Source organism: Trypanosoma conorhini (genome assembly GCF_003719485.1).
Source record: "Trypanosoma conorhini strain 025E chromosome Unknown Tco_14.4_contig_00356, whole genome shotgun sequence".
Taxonomy (NCBI): domain Eukaryota; phylum Euglenozoa; class Kinetoplastea; order Trypanosomatida; family Trypanosomatidae; genus Trypanosoma; species Trypanosoma conorhini.
In genome coordinates this window covers 1-18,133 of record NW_021704442.1, presented here as the reverse complement: position 1 = coordinate 18,133, position 18,133 = coordinate 1, and the positions used below count along the sequence as shown (strand labels likewise).

At 57.6% G+C, this 18,133-nt stretch overlaps 6 protein-coding genes across 6 annotated transcripts, besides 20 other annotated features; all 6 read left to right on the top strand.

Moving 5' to 3' along the window:
• Positions 1-89: 89 nt before the first annotated feature.
• Positions 90-128: a microsatellite.
• Positions 129-287: 159 nt separating this feature from the next.
• On the top strand, positions 288-2,612 carry Tco025E_05805 (putative cyclin 11; the record flags this gene model as incomplete). The annotated part of the gene is made up of 1 exon (XM_029372695.1): positions 288-2,612. One exon carries the CDS (start codon positions 288-290, stop codon positions 2,610-2,612), a length of 2,325 nt encoding a protein of 774 aa, XP_029227220.1.
• Positions 2,613-2,795: 183 nt separating this feature from the next.
• Positions 2,796-2,812: a microsatellite.
• A 19-nt stretch (positions 2,813-2,831) lies between these two features.
• Positions 2,832-2,865: a microsatellite.
• An 872-nt stretch (positions 2,866-3,737) lies between these two features.
• Positions 3,738-3,760: a microsatellite.
• Positions 3,761-3,858: 98 nt separating this feature from the next.
• Positions 3,859-3,921: a sequence feature (A-rich).
• Positions 3,922-4,199: 278 nt separating this feature from the next.
• Positions 4,200-4,265: a sequence feature (GA-rich).
• Positions 4,266-4,459: 194 nt separating this feature from the next.
• Positions 4,460-4,485: a microsatellite.
• A 510-nt stretch (positions 4,486-4,995) lies between these two features.
• Positions 4,996-5,015: a microsatellite.
• Positions 5,016-5,073: 58 nt separating this feature from the next.
• Positions 5,074-5,110: a microsatellite.
• A 125-nt stretch (positions 5,111-5,235) lies between these two features.
• On the top strand, positions 5,236-7,914 carry Tco025E_05804 (uncharacterized protein; the record flags this gene model as incomplete). Its single annotated transcript, XM_029372694.1, has 1 exon — positions 5,236-7,914. One exon carries the CDS (start codon positions 5,236-5,238, stop codon positions 7,912-7,914), a length of 2,679 nt encoding a protein of 892 aa, XP_029227219.1.
• A 56-nt stretch (positions 7,915-7,970) lies between these two features.
• Positions 7,971-8,030: a microsatellite.
• Positions 8,031-8,423: 393 nt separating this feature from the next.
• Positions 8,424-8,448: a microsatellite.
• A 23-nt stretch (positions 8,449-8,471) lies between these two features.
• Positions 8,472-8,490: a microsatellite.
• Positions 8,491-8,697: 207 nt separating this feature from the next.
• Tco025E_05803 (uncharacterized protein) lies at positions 8,698-10,326 on the top strand (the record flags this gene model as incomplete). The annotated part of the gene is made up of 1 exon (XM_029372693.1): positions 8,698-10,326. The coding sequence occupies one exon, from the start codon at positions 8,698-8,700 to the stop codon at positions 10,324-10,326; it is 1,629 nt and encodes a 542-aa protein (XP_029227218.1).
• Positions 10,327-10,406: 80 nt separating this feature from the next.
• Positions 10,407-10,433: a microsatellite.
• A 262-nt stretch (positions 10,434-10,695) lies between these two features.
• Tco025E_05802 (uncharacterized protein) lies at positions 10,696-12,531 on the top strand (the record flags this gene model as incomplete). Its single annotated transcript, XM_029372692.1, has 1 exon — positions 10,696-12,531. The coding sequence occupies one exon, from the start codon at positions 10,696-10,698 to the stop codon at positions 12,529-12,531; it is 1,836 nt and encodes a 611-aa protein (XP_029227217.1).
• Positions 12,532-12,898: 367 nt separating this feature from the next.
• Positions 12,899-12,950: a sequence feature (A-rich).
• A 68-nt stretch (positions 12,951-13,018) lies between these two features.
• On the top strand, positions 13,019-14,758 carry Tco025E_05801 (glycosyltransferase; the record flags this gene model as incomplete). Its single annotated transcript, XM_029372691.1, has 1 exon — positions 13,019-14,758. One exon carries the CDS (start codon positions 13,019-13,021, stop codon positions 14,756-14,758), a length of 1,740 nt encoding a protein of 579 aa, XP_029227216.1.
• Positions 14,759-14,897: 139 nt separating this feature from the next.
• Positions 14,898-14,916: a microsatellite.
• Positions 14,917-15,226: 310 nt separating this feature from the next.
• Positions 15,227-15,249: a microsatellite.
• A 179-nt stretch (positions 15,250-15,428) lies between these two features.
• Positions 15,429-15,463: a sequence feature (A-rich).
• Positions 15,464-15,752: 289 nt separating this feature from the next.
• Positions 15,753-15,845: a sequence feature (GA-rich).
• A 182-nt stretch (positions 15,846-16,027) lies between these two features.
• On the top strand, positions 16,028-17,290 carry Tco025E_05800 (uncharacterized protein; the record flags this gene model as incomplete). The annotated part of the gene is made up of 1 exon (XM_029372690.1): positions 16,028-17,290. One exon carries the CDS (start codon positions 16,028-16,030, stop codon positions 17,288-17,290), a length of 1,263 nt encoding a protein of 420 aa, XP_029227215.1.
• Positions 17,291-17,399: 109 nt separating this feature from the next.
• Positions 17,400-17,431: a microsatellite.
• A 503-nt stretch (positions 17,432-17,934) lies between these two features.
• Positions 17,935-17,961: a microsatellite.
• Between the last annotated feature and the right edge of the window lie 172 nt (positions 17,962-18,133).

Here is an 18,133-nt window from a genome sequence, read left to right as displayed (position 1 = left end):
GTCTGCGGCGTCCCCGCAGTGAAGCGACGAAGGGAATACAATTCAACGGCGTAGACGCACACCACTACGCTGCCGTGTACACTACGCAGATATAGTAATAATAGTAACACTATATATATATATATATAGGGGGAGAGGCAGGAGAGGAGGAGCAAGCAGGAGCTGCCCCTTCTCTGTCTCTCTCGCAAAATCTCTCTTAGCGCGTGAGTGAGGCAACGCCAGTAATGACTACGGCAGGCACAACGACTGGCGCAAACGGGTGCGTGGGCGAACACCAGCGCGGCCGGATGCCCATTGCGCAGACGCTTCTCACGATCCACACCTTCTATGACCTGCCGCGGGAGATGCAGCAGCTGGACCCGCGGCGGGAGCAGATTGAGCTCGTCGTGCGGCCTGTAGTCAGGTACGACTACCAGGAGCGGCACATCACATTTCTAAAGCTGAACGAGCGTGTGCTGCCGTTCTCCTCCTCCTCCATTTTGTTCAAGGGTGGGCGGCTTGTGGTGGACCTCGGCAGCCCCGCCTCCCCCAACGCGAGCACAGGAGGTACGCTGCAATGCGCCTCGCCGCGTGACGCACCGTGCCCGCGGTGGCGCCCAGCAGCGGAGGAGGAGGCGTCCGAGGAGGGGGGCGGCGACGGTGACGACACCCCGCGGCGGGGTGTGATGAAGGGAAATCAGATTCTGCTGCAATACCCTTCCCCGCGTGGCCTCTCAACGCTGATTGATGTCATGGTTGGCATGCGTCAGCACCGTCTAGGATCCTCCCTGGTGCGGTGGATCACAAGCACCCTAGACACCAGCACGCCCTCCAACGGCGTCGGGTACTTCACCGTGGCAACCGAAGAAATACGACGGAAGAAGTCTGTCACGCGTACGGTAGGCCTCAATGTGGGAGGCGTCATCTTCTCTGCCTCCGTCAACCCCGGTGACGACCAGGACTGCATACTTGAACGCCTCATGCAGGACAAGAATCGCTACCTCGGCAGCTACGGCAACAACGAACTCCTGGCGAAGGTGGATGTGGCTGCCATGTTGCGTGAGGGACTCTCCGAAGAGGAAATTCACCGACACATGCGGCTGCTTGTGGATCCCGACTACTACGTTCGACGCCTGGAGAACCTGCTGACGCTCTACCCCTCTTACGCGGGTGCGGAATGGCGGCAGAGTGGAATACTGCTGCAGAATTATGCCTCAAGGGAGGAGGAGCTGATGCGCCGGGCCATTCTGGAGATTGGGCCGGAATGCGCCACCGTATCCGCGCGGCTTCGTTTTCTGGCCTACCGCAAAAAACACCTTCTCAGCGACCAGAGCATACTGGCTTGCCTGCAATCCGTGCTGAAGGGAGACATCAATGAAACCTTGGTAAATGAACCCGAGGCCATCTTTGAAGTGTTGACAAAAAACTTTGGAAAAGAGCCGCGGCCATCGTCGTACCTCTTCCCTGTGCAGACGTATACGCCGGACAGACGCACGTTCTTCTTTGAGACGCTGCACGTTCCGGTCAACCGAACTGGCGAGAAGCACCGCGAGATGACGCTGGCCTCGCGCAGTAAGCGGACGCCCTTCACAATGTCGCCGTGTGAGCGGCCACTGCACTTTGGGACGTCGAGTGGGCGCTCCATTGAGGCCCCGAGTGAGATAGAAATTCTGCGGGAAAAGTATTCCCCGGAGTTCGCCCAAATTGTCCCGTGCATCGCGAATGCCCTGCAGGCGGTGGTGGAACAGAACCGAAAGCTCGTCCACGCCGCCGCGGCCGATGCTAGTTTTGTCATCTTTCAGCAACAGGGGGCGAAGCTGCAGCTCTCCTTTCAGGACTTTGTGCACCGCACGGCGGAGTACACCTTCATCTCCCCCTCCTCCCTCCTTGGCGCCGTCATCTACCTTGACCGCCTCTGCCTGCACCACCCCAACCTCATCCTCACGGAACGCAACATACTGCGACTCTTCCTCACCTCCGTGCGCGTCGCCTCCAAAACGATGGAGCTGCGTAGCGTCAACAACCGCCACTTCGCGGAGGTCTTTGGCTTAGAAACAAAATCGCTGAATCTCATGGAGGAGGTGTTTATCAAGCAGCTGATGTTTGATTTTTTCCTCTCCCCAGAGGAGTTTGGGGACTACGCACGTCTGCTGCAGTCACCAAACGCCTACCAGCTCCGAGCTCTGTCGACGCATCGGGCGTTTGCGGCAACATGCGAGACGGCCGTCAAGGCGCCGTTGAGCCCGCAGGAAACGCAGAGGAGGTATGGCGCCACGATTATCAGCGCCGAGAACCTTCGTGCCGCGAACCAGGCGGGAAGTGACAGGCAGGCAAACATTAGAGAACACGTCGTTGATGTCAAGGAGTCGGCAGGGAATGCAGTCATCAACGGTGCTCAGGTGGCATCGTGCGCCGAGGGCGTGGAAAAGAATGAACGCGCTAACGGGGCGGGGGCATCGCCCAAGAAACTCGCAGGCGGCGGCAGCGGCAGCGGCGGCCATGGCCTCAACTGCATTGGTGTCAGCAACAACAATAACACCGCAACGACGGTGGGGGATAGTAACGGGGATGCTTCCAGAGCCATCGTGGGAGGCCTCAGCCAGGCAGATCGTAAGCACAAGCTGGTGGTGTAGCGGCCCTGTTCACCGCGTAAAAAAAAAGGGGGAATCGACCCAACGCAGAGGGCACCGAAAGAACCACAAAGAATAAGAGGAAAAAGAGGGCCGGGGTCAATTTTGGTGCTGAAGGGGCAACAACGCCTGTGACCCCCTCCATTGCGGCAAATGGAACCTGCGATTGAGCGTGGGTAACAACGAATATATATATATATATAATTGGACCAATCATGCAGCGAGGACGGAGGAGGAGGAGGAGGAGGGGAAGAGGCAAGAAGAAGCACGTCCCGTTTCATCTTTGTCCTTTGCTTTTTTTTTTACTTTGAGGTAGAGGTGGAGTGTTTTGAGAACTTACGAGATGCACGGCCCAGTTCGGTAGCGGACCAGTAAAATACCCCAACGATCGCTTTTTTTTCTCTCTGCAGGCTGTTTCGGCACATGAGGTTTCTCGCTAACGGGTGGACCTCTGGAAGGCCCAGCCAAACCCTCTCCGCCCCCCACCTCCACGAGGTTGGCGTGTTGGAGGCGCTTTCAGCCCTGACTTTCTGACAGTACTTAATGATGTGCAGATAATTTTTCAGGCATCGCCTTGAACACCCTCGCTGTTTGGTGTCAAATTAATATGTATATGATGCTACAGAAAGGACGGAGAAAATTACACATTTTTCTTCCATGCCGCTTCCCACCACCCTTCTCTCAGAGCAAAAGTAAAAGGCACCAGCTGCTCTGTCTGCGTTGTTGTTGCTGTTTCGCCTTGCATCAGTACGCGTCTTTTTTCCTCCTCTGTGGAGGGGTAGGGGAAAAAGTGAATTGGCGTGCACGCGACTGCTGAGAGGTCTCCGTTGGGCAACACGGTCGCGCCTGCAAGGACTCTCCATCTTCCCCTCCCACTCTCCCACGCTTCACTTCATACTTTTGTTTGGTCGTCCCGATGTGACAGTGCACTGGGGTTTTATGTTGGGTCTGTCTGCGCGGCTTTTTTGTTTTGTTTTTAGGAGTGTCAACTCCAACGCCTCCGTAGGGCCAGTGCCCTGGGATCTAACGACCCCATTTTATTTTGTTTTTATCGGATGCATTCGTGTGTTTCGCTTTCTTTCTTTGTGTGTGTCTGCGTGCGTCTACCGCTCCCCTTGTGTTTACTCTTTGTTGTTGCTGTTGTTGTTGTTTTCATCCTTTCCACCTTGGCCTCACCGCCCACAGCCGTGACGGCGTCCTCTCTCTGGGGTCTCTGGGTGTACGAGAGGAGGCGTGAGCGGCACTGGCAGTATTTGTTTTAGTTTTCTTTTTCCTGCTTCTTTGTTTTTTTTTGTTTTGCCCTTTTTGTTTTCGGCCCCTTTCGTCGCACGGCACATAGTTCTGCGCGGCCCCTTAAAAACCTCCGCTCCAGCCTCTCCCATCCCCCACCCGCCTGGCAACCCATCGGAGGCTGTCGCGTGGGGCCGCGGGAAAGAGATGGGCTCAACGGCAATGAGATGCGGACTATTTTTTTTCTTGTTTTCGTTGTTCTACCTCTCTATTGCTTGTTGTATCAGTGAGTCTCCTTTTTTTTTCCTTTTTTGCTTTTTCGTTTTGTACTATATGGGGGCTTTTTCAATCCTTCACCCCCTCTCTCTCTCATACTTTTCTCTATCTTTATCTATCTCTTTCCGCGCGCACGCGTCTCTTCTCCCTTCAGTGGCGCCTCCTCTTTACGTGTGATGCAGCGCAGGACATGAAGAGGCGGGGAGCTGACCGGGGCACGCTTTTTTGAGGCGTCTGATCGATGCCTGTCCGCGTGCGTGTAGGAGTGGGAGGCATGGAGTCCGAGATAGCGAGGGTGAGGCATAAATGTGTATTTACGTATTCGTCCTGCTCTGCGGGTGTCGGTGTGTGTGTGTGTGTGTGTGTGTGTATTTCCTTCGTTACTTGTGTCTTACGAATGGCGGCTGCCTTGTGTCTTGTTCTTGTTTACGCCTTCATTTCCCCTCCATGCAGGAGGGTTGGAGGGCGCTTTTCGCCGTGCACCCTCGCTATTTCGTCGTCTTCTTCTTCCTCGCTTCATCTCCCTTGTATCACCAACAGTGATTTTTGTGTCTTTTGCGTGAGTGCGTGTGTGTTTCTCCCGCCCCCCTCAGCCCGCGCAGCTACGGGTCCCTTCCCTCGTCTGTGCGTGTGTCCCTCCCTCACGGTGCGTGTGCGAGCCCCCCGCCGCCGCACTTTTGTGTCGTGTGTGTCATTTGCGCGCCGTCGACCGCCGCCGCTCCGCTTCTCCCCTCGCGGCGCCTGCGTCCAGGCGGAGCCGAGAGAAGCGGAGAAGCGGCGGTGGGGGGGGGGGAAGTTATCACGCACAACGCCACTCCGTGGTTTTGACTCTCTTCCGCGTGTTCCCGCGCCCCTCTTTCGCTCCTTCACTCTCTCTTTTTGTTGTGTGTGTGTGTGTGTTTTCGCCGCCGCTGCCGAGACGTGGGGTGGTCTTACGGGCCTCACTCACCGGATGAAGCTCCTCTTCTCTTCTCTTCCCTCCTCTTCTCTCCTCTCGCACACCCGCTGGCCGGTGGGGTGCGTCTGCAGTTGTGAAGCTCACAGTTAAGAAAGCCCCACTTGTTTTTTTTTCGTTATTGCCGTCATCGTCGTCGGGTTTTTTTTCTTTTCTGCGTCGTTGATGTTCTACTCTGGCTGGAAGTTTCCCACGCCGCAGCGCATCGTTGCGGGCGACGGCCAGCAGGACGCAAACCACTTTATCCAGGAGACGTGCAGCCCCGGCATCTGCCTCATCCACTTCCTCTCCAGCAGCACGCGGCTTGGCACGTCCGCGTCCGCCGCCAACAACCCCGCGCGCAGGGAGGGCAACGGGCGCATTCACCTCAAAAGCGATGTGCCGATTCACCCGTACAGTGGCGTGTTTTACTTTGAGGTGGAGGTGCGGTCCATTGCGGCGGAGGGCAGGAACGGCCGCGGCGCCGCCCCGAGCGCGACGGAGCCAGAACTCGTCATTGGTATCTGCCGCGAGTCCCTTCCGCAGCACGCACTGCCCGGCGAAGAGGCGTGGAGCGTTGGCCTCTTCACCGCCCAGCGCATGGCGTACATAAACGGCAAGAGCGAAGGTGAGGCGGTGCGCTTCCCCGTCGGCGCACGTCAGCGCAACAGCGGCGCGGACGATCACCGTGCGCGGGGGATGAAGGTTGGGGACACCGTTGGGTGCATCGTCAACCTCATGGACGGCACCGTGCGCTTTACCTTCAACGGTGAGCTCCTCGACGTCGTGGCCACACTGAGCCGCCGCATGCCGCGACACGGCTACTACCCCGCCGTGGGCATGTTTCGGCTGCTGCTCGCAGTTAGCCTGCGCGTCGTGTTTCCGCCGCTGGGCGGTGCCGCGCCTATACCACGTCCCGCCATGAGCGACAGGGCACCACCACCACCGCCGCCGCCGCCGCTGTCTGCAGCGGCAGCTAATACGAATACGAACCCTGCGGCAGTGACGGGGCAGGGGTCTGCCGCGGCTGCTTTCCTTCTTCGACAGGAAACGAGGACGACGGCGGCTGGGTATTTTTCATTTAACCTGGACAAGTACTGTGAGGGGATTGCGGAGGAACTGGTTCGCCGGCACCAGCAAAAGACCGCGACAGATATACAGAACGAAGGCGAGGAGGGTGCCAGCTGCTCCTGTCGGGATGCAAGTATTATGGCAGCCATACGAAAACACTTGGCGGCACGGGGAATGACGAAGTCCCTCTCTGCCTTTGAGAAGGAGCGAAAGGAGTTGCATTGCGCCACCACCGCCACCTCCCCCTCCCCTCTTCAGGAAAGGGAGACGGTGCAGAGTACGGAGGAGGCGCATGCCGTACGAGCGGAAGAAAACCCCAGGAAGGTTTCCAAAAACAGTAATATGCGTGGCAGTAACGTCAGTTCACGCACCCAGGCGAGCAGCAAAGTAGTGGACGAGGAAGGTCAAACCATTGCCTACAGTCTGCACATTCAGCAGCTGCGGGAGGACATTGGCCGTGGGGACATGATCGCCAGCACGCAGCGCATTCTCGCAAACGGCGTCATCTCCCCCGCCACGCGCAACAAAATTGCCGCCGTGGTGGAAGACGTCAACGTGTTATCGAATGAATTTTGGGGCGTTATCTTTTTCGCGCAGCGGCGGGACATCCTCTTCCTGCTGCGGGTGGCACACCTGTTGGAGGCCACTCTGGACGCCATGGAGGAGGGGCTCGCCGCGCTCCACTCGCGTCTCACGGGCCGGGAGGACCCAAACGGGGGTGCGACAGGCGACGACGCCGGCGCGGCCGCCGCGAAGACGCCTCTCACGACGGCGGAGCTCATGAAGCTGGCGCTTCTCATCCTCCTTGAGCCGTTTGAGGCGGTGTCGGCGGCCGCCAGGCATCACCAGCGCGCCTCTGCCGCGGGGGTGCGAACAGGGGACGCGGCCGCCTTCGGCATGCTTGACGAAACCTTCGCCAAGGGAGAGTCCCGGTGGGCATGCGACGACCTCGCGGCCCACCTCTTCTTCACGGCGGACAAGGCACTCTGGTCTGGACCAGAGGCGCCGGTCACGCTGCTGGTGCGCCGCGGCGTGCCAAGCATGCCACCACCGAAGCCGAAGCACCAGCGCCGCATCGTGCAAAAGCTCTCCATGCTGCTCTCGCACCAGCGTGCCGTGTGTGCCTGGGCGGAGGAGTCGTGTCACGCAGGTGCGTCTCAGGCGTGGGTAGAAAAATGGTTGCTGCTCGTGCAAGACGCGAAGGTGCAGTACCGCGCCCGCTGTTGGTGCCTCCTCCTTCACGCCATCGAGGACTTCAACGGTGCCGTGGAGTATCGACTCCTCCTCTGGATGCGCCGACACGAGGAGGAGATGCGGGAGGCTGAGAAGGGAGGGGGATTGGGCCAACGCGGCGCCACCGCGCGTCAACGCGAAGGTGCGCGGGGGCGCCTGTTCCCTTCGCTCCGGTCAGCATGGCGTCACGTGCATGCCGCAGCCGCGCTAGAGCCGCTGCTTAACATCGTAACAAAAGCCTTTAGTGACAGACTGCATCGCGCCGCCACATCCGCGCACCTCGCCACAATGGCGGCGCAGAACAGTGTATCATCTTCCTTTGACAAGGGCCCAAAGAGAAGCCTCTCCTTCCCATGCGATCTTATGGAGAGTGAGGAAGACGCGGGGCGCTATGAGGATGGCCCGCAGCCAGGTGAACTCACATCGGAGCTGGGGTGCACGCCCGTGTCAAACCGCGGCAACCGCAGCGCCAGCGCGCTGAGGAGGGTGTCGTGCTACAACGACGACGTCCGCCTGAGTTTCATGTACATGAAAAGTGTCTACAAAGATGTTTTTGCGTAGAAAAAAGAAAGGCTGAAGCCTCCCCCGCTACGTGCAATGTCCCTTCACTTTGTGCGTGTGTGTATGTGTCGTTTGTTTTTATTTGCATATTTTCTTTTTTTGTTGGTTTTTTTTTTCATCATGGCAGTGGTGGCGGTTTCTTTGTTTGTGCTTCCTTCCTTTCTTTCTTCGCGCCCCACCGTCTTCGTCTTGGCGTTTCGCATTGGAGCAGGGAGCGGAGGGAGTCTTTTTTCGCCCCGCTCCACACAAACGAAACTTTCTTCTTGTTGTTGTTCCACCCCCCTCCCGTGCGTTTGTTCGTTGTTGTTTTCTTAGTTGCTGTTTCTTCTCGGAGGGCTCTTCAGCGGTCCCGGCGTCCTCGTTTGCGTTTCTTCGCTTGGCAGTTCGTTGCAGCGCCCTTCTTCGGGCATACATGCCTGAGCTTCTGTCCCGGGGAAAGAGGAGGAGGGGGCGGGGGACGGTGAGTGAGGTGCGATGGCTCCCATAGCGTTTGTTCTTGCTGCTGATGCTGTGCGTGTGTGTGTGCGTGTTTGTTGGCTTTTTTCTCCATCCCCTCCTTTTTTTTTCTTTTTTTTTGCCGATGACGTTGTTGTTTTGCCAGCGCGCTTTGCTGAGGGAGGTGTGTGCGGCGGTGCGCTTTTGCCTCGCTCGTTGGGAGGGGGGCAAAGAAAAGGCCCCGGCAGGGCCTTGGGGGGGGGGGGTTTCTCGCCGCTCCGCCTTGACGTTTGCCCTCTTTTCTTGCTTTTCTCCCCCTCCCCCTTTCCACAAGCGAGCTCCGCACAGATGACGGGGCGCCGCCCCCAGCTGCAGGGGCATGGCGGCCGCGGGTCTTTCTTGCCGTTGCCGTCGGCGCCGCCGCCGCAGGCAAAGTCCTCCTCCCGGTCGCCACGCACCACCTCCTTTTCTGGCCTCCGCCAGCAGGAGGTGAGGCGGCGGCGGCGGCGCCTGGACGCTGGACTGAGCCCAAACGGAGGGGCGTATCCGACGTCCTTTGAGGACAGGCCAAAGCCGAGGGCGGTCACGGCGTCTACCGAAGGCGCCAGAAACGCCGCAGCATCGCAGCAGGCCCGGCGCGAATCGTCGTCCCCGCCGGCGGCGGTTGCACCGGCCACAAATTTCACTGCCACCTCGAAAATGTCCTTTGAGGAGGAACCGGCAGCTTCCCTGCTGCCACCCACGCAGACACCCCTGTTTGCCTCCAGAAGCACCTTCCTTTACGCCGACAGGGAACCAGCAGAGGGGGCGCTGCAGCAGCCAAAGTCTCAATACCAGCGCAGCGGTGTGGTCGAAGCCAACCTGCCTTTGTCAGAACCCTTGGATGCCGCACTGACGTCTTCATCGACTTTTCTCTCCACTATCAAACAGGAAAAGGCCCCCATGGACGCCTCGATCTCCTTGCAAAAGGAACGCCATTCCCCAACAGCCGCCCTGGAGGCAGCGGTTACGGAGCATCCAAGCAGCCACACCATCGTTGTCGAAGACGCGCAGCGGCGGCAGCAGCATGACGTGGGCGTGTACTGCATGCTCCCAGTGACGCACAGGCGGTGGTCCAACAGCCCCGTCTATGACATTGTGGCTCACGCCCCATCCACTCAGGCCTCGACGCGCGCGCCAAGTGCCACGAGTGCAATTCAGGCGTTACCTGTGCCCCCCGCACCCAAGCAGAGGGGAAATTTGCCATCGCCAGCGTGGAAACTGGAAAAGGTGGAGGCCGATAATGTTAAGGAACATGAAGCGCCTGCAGGCGCTGCAGAGGCACGTTCAACTGAAAAGGTCCTGGATGAGACGCGGCGACAGCATCGCCCCTCAGCGCTGCGCCGTCCTCAGCCGCCCCCAGGTTTTCCACATGTAGGGGATGAGGTGGAGGCCGTAGGGCGGCGAGTTTATGCTGGGGCTGAACTCAAGGCGGAGGCGGCGGCGGTGACAGACCGGCACCACGATCAGCTGGCCCAACCCAAAAATCCTCCTACCCCTCAACCGCGTGACGGTCCGGGGGAAGTGGAGCGAACGCCGCCGTGGGAAGTCGTGGCTCAGGTGGAGGCAGTGCAAGAGATTGTGCGCCGTGCACGTCAGACAGAGGTGCAGCGCGACGAGGAGATGGTGCGGTATTTGAGGCCAGAAGAACGGTTGTTGTGGCGCTCGCTGAAGCAAAACTTGGCATCCCTACACGCTAAGTCCTCTGAACTGACTGCACGGATCTGCGAGTGGGAAAAGAGGCATTCAGCCGATACTTTGGCAAGGGTGGAGAAGAGGCTTCGGCTGGTCCAATCCAAAAGGCAGCTTCTGCTGATGGACTGGGAAAAGGTGGAGGATCTCTCTTGGGAGTACCTCACGTCGCAACTGTTGTACGGCGCAAGAAAAGAGTTGGGGGCTGTATCGATGCCTCCTCACTGGCAAATGTTCCAAAAGTGATTGCGTGAAATGAGCTTCTCTCTGTGACAGTGTGTCTGTGTGTCTGTATGTTGTCTATTATCGTACTGTGAATCTTGATGATATATATATATATATATCTTTATTTACCTCATTTTCTCTCTTTGTGTGCAATGTACTTGCTCTTTATTGCCTCGCTGCCCTCCGTTGCTCGAAGGTAATTATTGGTGTAGGTGCTTTGCTTGAATGCGTCTTGCGCGCGGCACGAGTGGAAAGGCTTTCGCTGTTTTCTTATTGTGCGTCTTTGAGTTGCTTATTCGTCGTCTGCGCTCCCTTCCTCCCCCGCTTACTTCTTTTTTTTTGTTTTTCTCTCTCCCTCTCCTACCCCCTCCTTGGACGAGGCCGCAAGCAATGGACGGGGCTGCCGCCTTGGGGGGCGTCTACGGCGCCCCACTGGCCGTCATTTCGATGTCTGGGAGCTTCGTGAAGGCGCTACACATTTCTCCGCAGCAGGCTTCCCTGCTGTGCCCCGTGTTTGCCACACGCGTGCGTCGCCAGTCGGTTGGAATCCTCACCACGAGTTGGCTCCCGCGCCTTCTTCTTGTGACGGGGTCCGGTCAGCTGCTGCTCATCGACGCCAGCGATGGGCGCGTCACACACGAGGCATCGCTCGTCTTCTGCGGGCCCCCGCCCGCCGCGGAGGACCAGCGGCTTGTGCACATTGTGTTGCAGCAGCAGCAGGCCAGGGATGCACCGAAAACCACCTTGTGGATGCGAGTTACCGTGAACAATTCGCTCTTTGCGGCCATTCTTCGTTTTAACGGACCCGCTCAAGGGCTTCCGCTGGAGCTGCTCCGCGTCATTCTGCACTTTGTGCCCGAACGCCATGTCTCGGTGCAGCAGTGCGTGCGCTCAGGACCGCTTGCCAAGTACGTCGGGAAGAGTCTTTGCAGCCTCTCTGAGAAAACCTGTCGTGGAAAAGGGGGTGCGGCGCGGGGAGCTTTTGCTTTGCCGCGGCCTACGAGGACGCACTACATGAATTCTGTCGTCGCGGAGGAGCAGGAGCGGAAAAAGGCGCTCCGGGCCGAAACGGCGGCGCAGCAACGCGAACGCAATGAGGAACCCGCGCAGGAGCACGACGCACAGGCGGTGGGCGTCCCGCACCTCACCGCCGAGGAGGTAGTGCTGCCTGATAAAGGTGCTATCGCGGCGGAAGCCGCGTTGCCCTCAGAAGCGGATGAGGAGGAGGAGGAGGACAATGATGGGCCGCGCGCTGTCGACCATGCCGCGGAGCCACAGGGAACCCCAACGGAGACACTAAGCAGTTCGACTGAGCTGCTGACGGAGGCTGAGGCGCATGACGCGGCGGCGGCCCCGTCGCAGAGCGAGAAGTCCGTGTCAGCCGACCTCACCGGGCAGCAACCGCTGCGGCAGGAGGGCGACGCGGCCGAGTTGGGCTTTGAACTCCCGGCAGCGGCAGGCCCGACGGAAGCGGGTGAGTTGCCAGGGAGGGCGGCAACAGATGCGTCGGCGCGGCGGGCGAGCACAACGGACGAGGCATGGATGTCGCCTTGGCGTGGGACAGAGCCCAACGACGCGGCCTTGGCTGGACGCGAAGCAGGAGACAACACCGCCAATGAGGAGCCGTGGCGTACGGCGGCCTTCCCACCGCATGAGGAGGAAGCGGCGGAGGAGAAGGAGACATGCATGGCGCCGCCGTCGCAGCCCAGTGGACTGTGTGCGGCAGCAACCCCTGCTATAATTACAGAGTCGAATGAGGACACCGAGGGTGGCCTGGCCCATAAGGCGGGCTCCCGCACTCCACTCGAAGTTGCGGAGCTTCCCCCGCCTCTTCTTCCCGCGTACCTTTTCCGGTTGGATGACAAACCCGGCAACGCCGCCGCGGTACCCGTCGCGCGTGAGCCGTGCAACGTGGAGGAGTCCCTGCCCGTCTGCAGCGGCGTTGCTGCGGCTGTGCCCCCTCACGACAGCGACGCCGGGCCTCTGCAGGTCAACGGGGCCCACATACTCTCCGTGTATCCCCTCCAGCGTTCGATGCGAGATGCCACCAGTAAAAGTGCCGAACGCCGTGATGCGGAAGAGCGGTGGCGGCAGGCGTATCAAAAAAATCTTGGAAAGAAGGCCGAATCCCGCGTGTGCGAAACATCCCCTGTAAGGAAGTACAGGCGAGATTCTTTGTCGCTGTACGAGATGGGCACGGGCCTGAAATTCCTCGGGGATAGATAGTAGTCCCATCCGAAAAATAAAAAGAAAAAAGTTTCGCTTTCAGTTGTCATATTCCCTTTCCAAGCGTACTTAAAGTGAGTAGGAGCAATAGTGTGCCCTACTGCGGCTATCCAGTGAAGGAAAAACAAAAAAAGTGGGAGGTGGTTTTATCGGTACTTGCTATAAGTGTCCCCTTCCCCAGTGTCGCCTATCGTCCCTCCAACTAGTGTTATGAGGCAAGTTACGGACGCATTTCCCCCTCAACTGTGCAAAGCTGGGGGCACCGAAGAAAGCAAAAAAAAACGAAAGAAAAACGGAATGTCTTTTTTTTTTTGCTTTCTTACAGCTCGGTGGAGTTCCGCCTCTTTAATTCCGAACTATATACGTATGTATTTGTTTTTTTGTTTTTTACTCTATTTATACTTATTTTCTGTTTTTGTCCTCTGTGTTTCCGCCTTAGCCTGCGTTTATTTTCTTTTGACGGGAAGTGAAGCATTTGTGGGGGGTTATGGCCATTGGGTGTCGTGTGAAAAAGTGTTGGGCCCTCAAAGTCTCCACCAGAGGGCGCCTTCTGGGCCTATTTGGCCTGTTTGGCCTTTGTACGATATTGTCTCTTTGCACATTTTTCGTCTCCACGCCTGCCGCCGAGGAATGGACGAGGGGTATTTTGCGGGGTGGCAGCCTCGGGCCCTTTCCCACGCAGCTCCTGCAGCGCGGCCCAGGCGGTGGGACCATCCTGCGTGCCCGCCCACGGAGCGGGGAGCCGGTTCTGCAACTCAGCCACCTAGGCAATTTCTGCGCCGCGTACGCCCCCGAACTGACGAGGAACCCGCCAAGCCGCAATTACCTCACAACCCTTCCTCGGACGAGTGCGAAGAATAATGAAAGTCGTCTGCCGCCATACCCGCTCATTGCAAAACCAGTGTGCTTTCGGCACGATGTGTTGTACATCGAAGGGGATTGTTGCCAGAAAACCAGAAAGAGCGCGGAATCGTCTTTTTTTCTTCGCCCCCACTGGTCGCATTTAACCAACGCCGTCTTGCGGGACATGCAGAACGACGCATCTATTACAAGCATTGCATTCGTGCCAGCGATAGGAATTATTCCGCTGAACCGCCACTCCATTGGCCAGCTGTATCACGAAATTAATGACTTGGTGAAGGAAGTAATGAGTATCATGACGGAGGTGGATGTCACAACTTCCACGTGGAAGTACAGTGAGATTGGGAAGTTGCCTACACAATTCTTGATTATCCCACATCGGAGGCTGCTGTGGCCGCGAGCGGTGATGCGAAGCGCGTTGCCGGTGACAGCACGCTTCCTGGGTGCCTTTGGCTACCCAACGGCGCCCTCGCGCTACTTCTTTGATGATGCACCAGTGCTGTACAACAACACCGTCTACTGCACCTGTCAGGCCATTTTGGCCGGCGAGGTGCCGTCGGATGGGACATTTCAGCAAAAGTCTGTTGCAGTTCGTCTTGCCGCCGATATGCTGCTTCGATACTTTAACGAGACGCCGTACGAGTCCAAACAAGATGTGGTTGCCGATACGGAAACGGCGACAGCTGTACCTTTACCTATCCTGCGCCGACTCAGTCATGTTCGGCACATTGCACGGCGGTTTTGGACGTCAGAGTTAGAAGCGATGGGGGAAAGCAGCAACAATGAAAGTAGTGAAGTGCCCGCGCATCCCCCTGTCTATCGCCCCAGACTACTGCTCATCAACCGCAAGCATCGTGGGATTTACAACTACACTGCCGTGGTTGCAGTGGCGGAACGAGTTGGATTTAACGTGCAGGTGGTATACCTGGAGCGGATGTCGCTGGAGGAGCAGTTCCATGTCGGTCGTCACGCCGACGTCATGATGGGCCTGCACGGTATGGGACTGACGCACGTCCTGTGGATGGACGGACGCCGTCGAAACCGCTGCCGGGCGCTGTTGGAGCTGATGCCTTTCGGTTGCCCGCAAAAGCTGCTACACTTTTACAAGTCGTATTCCGATTACGTCGGTGTCTGGTACGAAAACATTGAGGCTGTTGATATGTATTTGGCCGGCACTAAGAATTCCGCGCGCTCGGCGAAGCGAGAGAAGCTGGAGCTCGATGCAGTTAAGGAGCAACTGCGTTCCTGCGCCTTCAATTACAGGTACCGGGGGTTTGTCGATCAGATTGCCGTGTATAACATGTCTGTCGTCGAGTCCAGACTGATGGCCGCGTTTGCTAGGTTAAAGAAATGCGGTGTGGACTAATAACTTGGCCTTAATAGTAATTTTCGTCCTTGTTTTCAGGCTTCCTCTTGGAGGTGGTGCAATTATTTTTATTTTATGAGAGATAAGTGTTGTTGTTATGCGGTTTAAATTTTATTAATTCTTATTTCTCGTTTTGTTTCCACCACCACCACCACTACTGTTTTTTTTTGTGTGTTGTTGTGTGTATGTGGGTTTCACCTTTATGCATAGGTCTAGTTGGAGCGCAAAGGGCGCAAATGCATTTTTCTTTCTCTTTTGCCGCGGTAAACAATTTTTTTTCCCCTCCACACAGGGGAGCGGTCCGGCGGATGCGGTTTCCCCAACGACTGCCGCTTTGTTAACTGGTCTGGGGGTTGTTTGCCGTGGGTTTGAGGCCTTAGGTATCTGGCTGACTGGGGCGCGAGAGTGGAGGAAGTCAATCCTGAGGCAAGGGAGGGTTCTCCCGCGTGGAGCGTGACTTGGCTTTAATTTCTTTCTTTTTTCTTTTTTTCGAACTTTGTAGGAACAGCAGGAGGCGGGGCGAGGCACTATAGGCGTTGATGACGCAGGGTTGTATGCGAGTAGTAAGTAGTTCTTCCCTGGTGTTCGTCTTTGGCAGCGAGATTGATGTTGGGGGGAGAGGGGGGGGGGCCTTGAAGCATATTAGTTTATGCGTTGAGTGTTGTGAAGCTTTTCTTTTTTGTTTTGTTTTGTTTTCTCTTTTTTCCCTCCTACTCGGTGCCAACGCAGCGTCGGTTTTCTCGGTGACATTCCGCTTTGTCAGAGAGGGTAGGAGGGAGGGAAGGGGGCTGTTAACGTCCTGAGTGGGATGTGGGGCTGTGATGTGAGTTCTTCGCCTTGGATGGCGTGCACTGGTGCATGCTTGCCTGGGCTATGTGGTGCTAGACGCACGCCTGACGTGTTTTCCTCCCGGACGTCCTGCGAGAGGCCCCACACGCGTACGCACACTTTCGCAACGGACAGCCGTCTTCTTTGCTAGCTAGTGGGTGGGTGGCTCTGCTCCCCCTTGCTCTCTTTCTGTGTGCCTGCCTTGTCCCTCTTTCTCTTTCTCTCTCTCTCTCTGTCTGTACGCTTCCTTCTGCTCTGTGTCATTTTTTTTTTGCCGGCCTTCCTCGGGTTGCCGTGGGACGCGCGCTGGGAGGGAGGAGGCCACCGCATAGGGCGCAGATTCAAGGGGCGAGGCGGGGAGAGGAAGCGAGGCAGACGCCGCCACGAAAGCGAAGGAGAGGTGAGAACAGGAAGGAGGGAAAGTTACGCAAAGAGTAAAGGATGTCGGGAACACATCATCTGTACACGAGCTCTGGCCGCCCGATGCCGCCCCCGCCGAAGACCACCCCGCGCAGGACGTCCAGTGTCTGCAGGACGCCCACACGACGGTACAATCCCGCCCAAAGGGCCCCGTCGGCGTTCTCCAAGGCCTCGCTGAATGAAAACCGTGACCGTCAGCTGGTTCCCGTGCGTGGCAGACAGCAAAGCCCAGATAGCGCCTCCCGTCAACCTCGCCTTCTCTTGGAGGACGTCGATAATGTACGGCGCCGACAACTGGATGAAGGAGGACGTCCGTCAGGGCCACGTCGCTTGAGTCCTAGCAGAAACGGTCGTCAGGAGGAATGGCGTGGGTCGACCCTAGCTGAGGAGCGTGCGAATTCCACTCACATGCGGGAATGCCGCGGCAGCGAGCCGATCCACCGGAGCCCCGGGGGTGTCAGGGCCGTTTCCCCGCGCGAGGCTGAGTTGTACGCCGCCCACACCCTCACCTCGCGCCTGCGGAGCTCCTTGTCGCGTGGCTACAGCCCCCAGCGTGGGCACGCCGAGCAGGCGGTGGTGGGCACCGAGCTCGCGCCCCCAATGCCGCTCCTTCAGGGCACCCATCGCACCTCCAAGAACCGTTACCGGACGACAATAGAGCGATTTATTCAACGTCAGCCGGCAAACTCCCAGGAAGAGATGCGGACAATGTTAGAGGAGTACAGGGGGCGGGAGAATGAGCTCTGCGGCGCACTTTCTGAGGCCTACAGTGATTCCTGGGAGGCTGCTGTGAAGGGAAATGAGTCTCCTAGCCAGCCCCAGAGTCTTCAGAATCGCAGCAGAATTGCATACGACGATCGACAGGACATTGTGGCGACCAAGGCGTTTTCTCTCCCCGAGAACGGGAGGAAGCACATTGACCCCAGCAACGGCGTTGGGTCCGACGATGGGGCGCTGGCTGAGCGTTACCGTCAGGACACGTCTCAGGCTGTTCTCAGCCCCCATGCAAAGTCATCGAAGCTTCAAAGCAACGCCCAGGGCATCAATGGTCCGCGGCCGCTCTCTGAGCACTCCACGCCCTTTCGCAGCGAGGGCATGAATCATGCAATGAGTGCTGAAAAGGAACGGTACGACGAGGTCACGAGCCCACTGCCTCGACGTGGACCTGGTGGAGCCGCAACTGCGGTCTCACCCCTCGGCAAGATCCTCGACTACGAAGAGCTGGCAGCGCGCCCAGGTGGCATGTTGACACCGCCGCTTCCCGCAGACCTTGCCGCGCGCTGAGGCGAGGGGGTGCCACGAAGCTACACCTGAGGAAACGGAGGAAGCTAGAAAAAACACATATTCGTTTCCTCCTGTCAGTGGATGCGCTGGCATTGTTCTTTGTCCGTGCATATGTGTATGTACATATTTATATATACATATTGGCTCGTGGAGGAAATGTACTTGGTGTTGTCTAAAAGGTGCCTTGGCAGGGACTGCCACATCCTACTTCTCGTTTCCCCCGTCTACGCGCCCCTTTTCCCGGTTTTCTCCGCTTTTCTGGGTTTCCTCCTGGAATGCTTCCACCGCTCTGTGAGGTGCGTCGGGACGAGGAACCTTAGGGGCGAGGGAGGGAAGGGGTGGAGGAAGGGACGCGGGGGAGGAAATGAACGAGCAGGAGGAAGAGGCAGCAGCAAATAAGGCAGGGAATTAAAAAAAAACGAAAAAAACGGCGTGTATGCAGCGGAAGTATCAGTGCAGTGCACACGCACCCACGCGGCTCAATGAGGCGGGCCGCCCTGGAGATTGTTGTCGGTTACCACCAGGTGTGAAACACTCGCCTCCTGTAGAAAAGAAGAAAAAAAAGAATACGTATATAGAGAGAGCACTCGGAATATGGAACTGGGGTTCAGCTTTACGATGCTATTTTCCAATGTTAAGCAAACATATATATTTATATATATATATATATAATTACGAACGTCTTTGCCTTTGGAGCAAAGTGGAGGGGAAGGCGAGGCGCCTCCTTTGTCCTTTGTGTTCGTTCATTCTTGCCCTTCCTGTGTTTAGACCCCCCTCGCTGCGGCAGACGATGGTGGGGGCAAGAAAGAAGGGGTGGGGGGGAAAGGCAGTTTGAATAGACTC